At 35.9% G+C, this 8,048-nt stretch overlaps 1 protein-coding gene across 1 annotated transcript in view; it reads right to left on the minus strand.

Annotated features, from left to right (window-relative positions):
* The window catches only part of LOC107095714 (adhesion G-protein coupled receptor F1-like), a 24,452-nt gene extending 16,410 nt beyond the window's left edge, over nucleotides 1–8,042 (minus strand). The window contains exons 1-12 of the mRNA XM_015391957.1: nucleotides 7,910–8,042; nucleotides 7,521–7,691; nucleotides 6,391–6,438; nucleotides 6,250–6,288; nucleotides 5,391–5,531; nucleotides 5,134–5,298; nucleotides 5,006–5,038; nucleotides 4,560–4,589; nucleotides 3,366–3,407; nucleotides 3,192–3,242; nucleotides 2,418–2,462; nucleotides 399–458 (exon numbers count right to left, since the gene is read on the minus strand). Of these exons, the coding sequence (XP_015247443.1) occupies nucleotides 399–458; nucleotides 2,418–2,462; nucleotides 3,192–3,242; nucleotides 3,366–3,407; nucleotides 4,560–4,589; nucleotides 5,006–5,038; nucleotides 5,134–5,233 (361 nt within the window). The 5' untranslated portion in view covers nucleotides 5,234–5,298; nucleotides 5,391–5,531; nucleotides 6,250–6,288; ... (1 more) ...; nucleotides 7,521–7,691; nucleotides 7,910–8,042. The remainder of the gene's footprint in view (nucleotides 1–398; nucleotides 459–2,417; nucleotides 2,463–3,191; nucleotides 3,243–3,365; nucleotides 3,408–4,559; nucleotides 4,590–5,005; nucleotides 5,039–5,133; nucleotides 5,299–5,390; nucleotides 5,532–6,249; nucleotides 6,289–6,390; nucleotides 6,439–7,520; nucleotides 7,692–7,909) is intronic.
* Nucleotides 8,043–8,048: the final 6 nt, after the last annotated feature.

Genomic DNA, 8,048 nt, shown 5'->3' on the forward strand with positions numbered 1-8,048 from the left:
TAGATATCAACTGATTAGAAGTTACAGTTGTTGTTGCTATAGTTGCTAAAAAGATATACTGGCAATGTTTCCCCATTGTGAAAAATAATGTTTATTTATGCTAGATATTAACAACCTTGACAAAATTATAGATAACCCTTGTTTTTTGTCCAATTCAGGTACATCTAAGTTGATTTTAGCTGTGAATTAATTTGTACAGTAATCTTTAGATAAGAAGGACTGAAAAATAAGCAGAAAGTCACACTTTAAAAGTATTTTCTGGCTTTGTTACTTTAGACCTTAGTGAGTAGCTTTTGGTTTTAGGCTGCAAATTGAATACAGCTAACTAATCACTATAGAGAAACATCAGGAGCCAACTCTTAATGAAAAACAGAACAGAGGTCACTTGGAGGGCTTACCTGTTACTAGGGTTGTAGGTGCTGTTGTGTTAAACCAAGTTGTGGCCTCAGTTGTTGAATCTGAGAAATTATATCAAATTTATAATAGTTGTTAATTATCAGTTTCTTTGTTCTTTTTTCAAATCAGGCCAAATATTCAGAAATTTTAAATAACAAAAACACTGTACAGTAAGAAGCTACAGAATGATCTGATAAAGGTTTAAATTAATGTATATTGCATAAATTACATAAGGTGAAAAACATCAAGAAACATTTTCTATATTTTTACTGATACTGTATAATAATCAAATATCCGAGACCCAAAAAATACTATTTTCATTTGTGAAGTTAGTTAGTTGAATTATGTTTTCTATGTATGTTATAACAATACATTTTTATCAGGAAATCTTTGTAAGGGAGTTAAGGATTAGGATCATGGCAACCTCAAAGACCTTATGCTCATTTGCAAATATGAACTGGCAAGAAATACTCTTGGTCGCATTTAAATATTCAGCAATTGTAGGAAGGGTTTTATGGCATTAATACAGTTAACTTTTTAATATAGTGTTAAGTAGTGTACAAATAAGTTTCATTTAACAGAAAAAAACAGTCTAAATAAATAAAATAAAAAACTCAGGGGATTTAAAAACTTTGGATTTAAATTTATTTTTGTTTTGAGATAATGAAGATGTGAGGAAAGAGCAAGCAGCAATATAGTCTGCTGGTGTTTCATATATGCAATTATTGGTTTAAACTTTGTTAAGGTCCTGAAAACACTAGGTTAGCAGGTTCAGCGGACCTGATGGGTATTTATGGTTTATGTTGCTCAGATCTGTTGGTCAATAGGATTGAGTCCGGTCTAAAATAATCCGGTTTTAGCTGGGGTTTAAAATACAGTCAGGGCCTTAGTTTGAGTAGGCCATGATCCGATAATACATGAGACACACGTTTAATTAGATTGAAACTATGAGTCTAACACAAATGATTTATTTACAGAAAAGGCAGATTGATAAAAAAAAAATCAAATTATTGTCGATCTATGTGCTGATAAAAGCTTTTTAAAAAATCTGTTTTCAGAGGTCAAAAAGCCTAGATTCAGACAGCAATCCTAGGAGCTCAATACTGTATGTCATTCTATTCAAAAACCCATATGCATTATGCATTTGTTCCTGGCACTGTTTTTTAGTCCTTCCTGCTACACTTCCCTGTTTCTTCTCCTGCCAATCCTCATCGGCCAAAAAGTTACTTAGAGTATGTTCTAGCAATGGTCTTGGTTATATCAGCTAGGTCCAATCCAGCTTTTATTGCTTACAGCAATTTTAGCTCTACTAAGCCTATAAAATAAGCCAAAGAGAGACCAGTTTGGTATGCAACACTCATACCACAGGCACACACCCCCTGGGAGGGGGAACCTTCAATTTGTCCAGATGTGATACCACTTAGCTTTATCAAGTTGAATTGTTAAACAAAATTCAAACTTTTTGGTGATTGCCCTGGTAGAGACACATTTGTCTTTTGTTGTTTCTGTATTGAAACTGGAAGGTTATACTCATATCTCCCTTTATTATGCAAAATATCACGTTGACTCAAGTTGATGTTACTGTTCCACAAGTACCCACAAGGGCAGCAACAATGTTTTATGGATTGAAAATTAACAAAAATTTGACCGGCAGCAGGTTTGGCCTTAAACAGGCTGGTTTGGGAATCCTCCCTAATTTAAACAAACAGTTTAATCACATTTATGACTAAAGTCTAAATAGATTCCAAATCACCAACTCAGACACACATATATGGTGTTCAGTATAGCATGGTCAACATGTTGTCAACCCAAACGCAGCAAATACTTCAAGCTATAGCCTAGACTTAACTACATTCTTAGAGTAAATTTTGTAGAAAACCTTACTTGTAAAAGTAATTGTATCAGATGCGTAAGTGGTAGCTTGGGTTGAACCTGTAGTAGAGTAAGTGTTGCAACTGACAGAGATCTTGTGAAGTTTTCACTTTAACACTGAGAAGCTGATCCTTTCTTTAGGTACTCACTTGTCACAGTTGTTGAGGCTTGGGTTGTAACACCTGGAGTTGAAACTGTGGGAAAAAAATTATATATTTACATGAGAAATGTAGAAAACCCATTAAATATGGAGACCAAGTCAGAAAGTTTGCAACTTTGCATTGAACTTTCCATTCTGCATTCTATCATTAGTGTTTCATGTTGTTGTTTTTTGTCTGCTCTGCAGACCGCTGATAACAGGGACTGCCTTTCTGAAGTGACATTGGTCACAAACAGACCAATGAGAACCTCCGCAAGGTGAACTACTTCTTTTAAATTCTCCCGCTGCCCTTAGGCCAATTTGTTTCAGTCAAGAATTTAATCAGTCAATCAATGATCCTATCAACCCAACGGAGCAACTGGGGTCAGTCATCAAAGCCTTAGTTACCTCCAGCTTATGAGATGGTTAGTGGCTTTGATTCAGTGTACCCTCAACACTGCCGAGTTGTTCCTGGTCACTAACCATGCTAACCCTGAAATGCAAGGATCTGCTATTCTCATGATGTTTTCATCAAATCATTCTTAAGGGTTTTTTCAATCCCATTCTATCAAGTGCAAAGGCTTCAACAAGATTATTCACCATCAGACAGAACAGGCATGCTGTGACCTAAAGTAAATTTCGGCTTGTGTACACTCTGTGTACAAAATGACAATAAAAATTGTCTAAGTCTAAGTCCACTATAAAATCGATTTTCATATAACGGCAGCAGACAGTAATTGGAACGGGGAGGATCTGAGTGCGTTATCGCAATAGAAATCCTTACCTGTCAAAGCTGTTGTATTTGTTGTAGCATTAGTGGCAGCTTGTGTTGAAGCTGTTGGTGAAAACAAAACTTTTCAAACTAAATTTTACAGTATTAAACAACTTTCATAAACAATTCTATCTTTATTACAGCAATGTCTAGCAAACCATCATTTTATTATAGCTAGGGACTTACTTCCAAAAGTTATGGCTGTAGTAGCAGAATCTGAAGTTGAAGCTGTAAACAATTTATAGAGTTTTAAACAGTTTGATTTTTGCATGATTATTTGTTTCTTTTTTTTGTTTGTCTGATTCATTAACCCCATACTTCTGTCTGATTGAAAAGAAATTCTGAGTCATTGTTGCCTCTATTAGTGCTGGAGACATACATTGCGGCCAATTCCTTTTGTAAGACCATCTTTTCATGAGCTGGAGTGCCCTATTTGTTTTGTCTCTCCTACTGCAATTGTGAATGTCGTCCGCCAAGCCTACAGAGCAGAGCGCCACCGACTGCTGAAAGTTGTGAACTCCCGCTCTATTCCTGGGCAGGAATCGGGGGGGGAGGCCATTTGTGTTTCTGCATCATGGGCATCCCAAAGCACATTCACCAGATTCTACAATGTCCAAGTAACTACCCTTGATCTCATGGGAGAGGTTGTTCTGTGAGGTTTTACTAGGCTCTCTCAGTGAGGCATGTGCTCAGGATTCCTAGTGACATTGTTATTATTGGTCATTCACTGCTTTCTACACCAGCCTCTAGCAGTTAGCAGTGATGAAATAAAATGAAAGTTACATACTAACAGCCATTCAAAATGGCCCTTCCTAATCAAATGCCAGCCGAATGGCAGCAGGCTCCCCTGCAACTCCCAGCAATTTCCCCTCAAACTTCCACCCACTAGAGTGACCCCCTTTACCGAATTATAGAGATGATGCTTCCCTTCAGATCATAATGTCCACAAATCATGACAGAAAGAATATTTTAGTACAAAGATTGATGTTTAAAAAGGAATTGTAGGGGCCAGCCAAGGAACCATCAAGGAAAGTGGGAAAATGTTTAATTGCTTCCACTGTATGTAGCTACAGTTCTATAAATCCTGCAGACCCACCAGAGCTTCTCTGTCACACAGAATCCATGCTTCTGTGAACAGATTCTGTTGGCACAGGGCCTCAGATGACACCATCATATATATATCTCCTGAGTGGTCATCCAAGCTGTCACAGGTAACTCGAGGCATGTTTATTTGTATAGCACAATTCACTACATGGATAATTCAAATTTCTTTACATGAATTAGAGAATAAAATTAAATTAGAGTAGCAGTAAATAAAGTAGAGTTTTTGGACCTCCCCTTTAAGCCCAGTGAGAACATACTGGAATGTGAAGGACTTACTGTTAACGAAAGGTGTAATGGTTGTTGTCCCTGCAAGAACAAAAACACATTCAAGCAAAGTACTAGATCAATAAAAAACTTTTAAGATAGACAATGTGTTTCTATTTAAGATATTTATATTTATATTTATATTTCACAGACAAATCCAAACTTGTTCCTTTTTGTACTTTCTCAAAATGTCTCATCAGTATTATAAAACAGCATTGAACTTATTTGATATAAAAAACAACAGAACCATTCCAAAAAGTTTAAAAACAATCCACTGGACTTTGTTTCAAAGTTTGAAGACGTTTCACTTCCCATCCAGGAAGCTTTTTCAATTCAAAATATCAGAAATAGCGTTGAGGTTTTATAGGGTGGACCAAACACAAAACCTTGTTTTGACTTAGAAAGCAAAGCAGAATCATCAAATACACCAATTGAAGAAGTATGGTTGTGTTTCATACCAATAGTAGTTTGCATCCGACAGGTATCAAGTTCTGTTTTAAAAAGGAAGAGCGAATTTCAGAACGGACCACTGTTATTGGAAGTAAGAAAACTATTAATGAAAAAGTTATAAAATATGTGCACTTACCTGACAGTGGCTGGCAATAAGTATCATTTGGAGGAAGAGCATTGATGCATCTACAGGTATTGTCCTGAATGTTGCTGCATTCGCCAAAAGTGGAGCACATGTCACAAGGCCAGGCATACTGATCCTCACATCTGCACTGGTAGGTTGTATTATTGGGGAAACAAACTGAAAGCAAGACAGATTGTTTAAAAACAACAAAAAAAGATAAATCAAATTACACTACATTTTATCTAGTGTGCCATAGTGGCAGTTATTACCTGTAGAAATCTTAAGATCAGAGATCTGTAGGTCATTGTTAATGCTAATGGTGAAGCTGAGGTTTCGTATCTTTCCTACAGCTGCATCATCTGTGGTTTTCAGCTCAATAAACAGGTTGTATTGATAAGTTACATGCTTAGCTGCAAAGAGAAACATTTAAAGCAAATGTGTATATAAGTATATTCTGGTTTCAGAGTGCTTATATTGAAAATGTGATGACAGGAATAAATACATGACAAAATAAAAGCATAAATATGTGACAAAATAAAAGCCTGAATATTCTGAATCCTAATGCTCGGATTACAATGAACTTAAGGATAAAGAAATGAAGCATCGATACTTTTGACAAATGGGTTGACAGAATCTTTACAATCACCAGTTAACTGCAGAAATTGCAACACCTCCTCAACTGCCCCTTCAATAAGTCTAATCAGGCTCCCAGAGGTCAACTGAACCCCTGGTCCCTATTCATTCAGCTGCTGTGCTGATGTTTGGGAAACATAGAAGCTCTAAGAAAAGTAAAAAGTAGTTTTTGAACGGTAGAAGGAAACAGAAGACTAAATACTCAGAAAAGACCCAGCAAAGAATTTAAAGCAGAAACCTTCCACCTGTGAGGCGGCAATGCTAACTAACGATCCAACAGAAAAACAAAAGAAAGAAAAACGAGTATTTAAATAAGTCTCTGAGTTCTGAGCAGCTTGATAAAGTGTTTTCACATATAATACGTGACAGATAGAAGTGCAAACACATTAGATTCATTATAGAGCAATAAAAACATCTAAAGCGTTTGAAAAAAATAACAAACACTAAACTATCTTCAAAGAAAATGTACCACAGTGATCAGTTAAATTCTCTCACTTGTTGCAGCTGTTGTTGAAGCTATTGAAGTGTTCCTGGCTGTGAATGTGGTAAGTAAAAAAATCAGTGAGAAATATCAATATTGTTGTAAAATAATTTGATTGGATGAGAAAAAAGATTCACTTAATTTTTATTACTTACTGGGAACTTGGAATGTTGTATTAATTGGAGGTGTAGGAGTGGTTGACTCTGCAGATACATTTTGAACAAATAAACATTGTAGAAGCTGTAAATATGAGGTTTTCTTTACAACTCAGCAATAAACATTAGAATTTGTAAACGACATTTCACTTTCCATCCAGTAAGCTTTTCCATTCATTCTATAGCATTTAAATGAAAAAGCTTCCTGGATGGAAAGTGAAACGCATTAAAACTTGAAAAATCAAGTCCAGTAGATCGGGGTTTTTTGGAATTACAGTTCTATATCATTTATGACACTTTGTTAAGTCTGAAAAGATAAAGACAAAAAGGGAGAAAGTGAATGCATATGGATAGTGCCATTACTCTCAAAATATGCCTCACTACATAGTAGGCTCCCTCAGTTTAATTCAGTTTCATTTATAGTGCCAATTCAAAACACATATCATCCAATGTACTTTACAAAGACATTTCAAACAGATCATTCAGCTGAGAAAATAAGTATGTCTACGAGGGAAAAAAGGGAGTAGGCACTGACAAAAAAATTAAAGGTCTATCATCTTCTGTAAATTAGCTGCATTCGTGGCTCTTTTTAGCAAGGAAATAGTCACAATAAAAGCTGAGCCCATAGCTATGTATATACGAGAGAAATGGGAGAAAGCACTGACAAAAAATTCCAGGTCTGTCATCTTCAACTCAAGATGCTGATGGTGGCAGCCCAGCTGATTTTTCTACCCCAGGTTGCTGTTCACAGCCAAACAGAACCAGACCAGATAAAAGATGAAGTTTTTGTTTTTCTCTCTATGTCAACTAACTGAAAAACACTGTTTGAATCAAAACTACTAAGGATACAATAAATTAAATATGCTTCTTCAGCAGCAGATGGTGCTGTTTCACACATTTCATGTTAGTTTAGAATTTACCATAGATTTTCAAAACATATTACGTGGCAGCAAAAAGACAAAAAACAAACCCAAATATTCTTTAGTAACTAGAAGCCTTAACAGAATCTGAGAGTAGATTTTTTCAGGTTTAAAAACATCTTTTGGTTAGAGAATCTAGTGATCTGATCAGGTTATTCCATTTAATGGAGAAATCACATCAAGTTTTTTACCAACTCCAACTGAACTCACTGTATTGATCCAGAGACTGGCAGTACTGTCCATCAGCAGGAATGCCATTAATGCATCCACAAGTGTCTCCAGTTATGTTGTCACATGATCCATATGTTTGACACTGGTCACATGACCAACGATACTGATCCTCACATCTGCACTGGTAACCACCGCCGATTGGAGAGCAAACTGGAGGAAAAACAGTTCAGTTACAGCAGGTCTGATTAGATAGGTGAAGAGTTCACTTTGAAACTGAGATCTTCTTCACAACTTCTGGATATATGGAAACAAATGCAAACTCATTTGCTTCATGCATATGTTTTTTTTGGTTTAGCATGCATAAATAAATTAATGTCTAACTATTATTTAACAGTGAAATAGTAAATATTTGAATCTATTGGTCTTACCAGTAGAGATGTTAACATCAGAGATCTCTATGTAGCTGTTGATGCTGATGGGGTAGCTGATTTTCCTCAGTTCTCTAACAGCTGCAACATCTGTACTGTTCAGCTCAACATGAAGAATGTAGAGATAAACAAATGGTGG

This window comes from Cyprinodon variegatus, unplaced genomic scaffold (assembly GCF_000732505.1).
Source record: "Cyprinodon variegatus isolate N-32 unplaced genomic scaffold, C_variegatus-1.0 Scaffold567, whole genome shotgun sequence".
NCBI classification, from domain to species: Eukaryota; Metazoa; Chordata; class Actinopteri; order Cyprinodontiformes; family Cyprinodontidae; genus Cyprinodon; species Cyprinodon variegatus.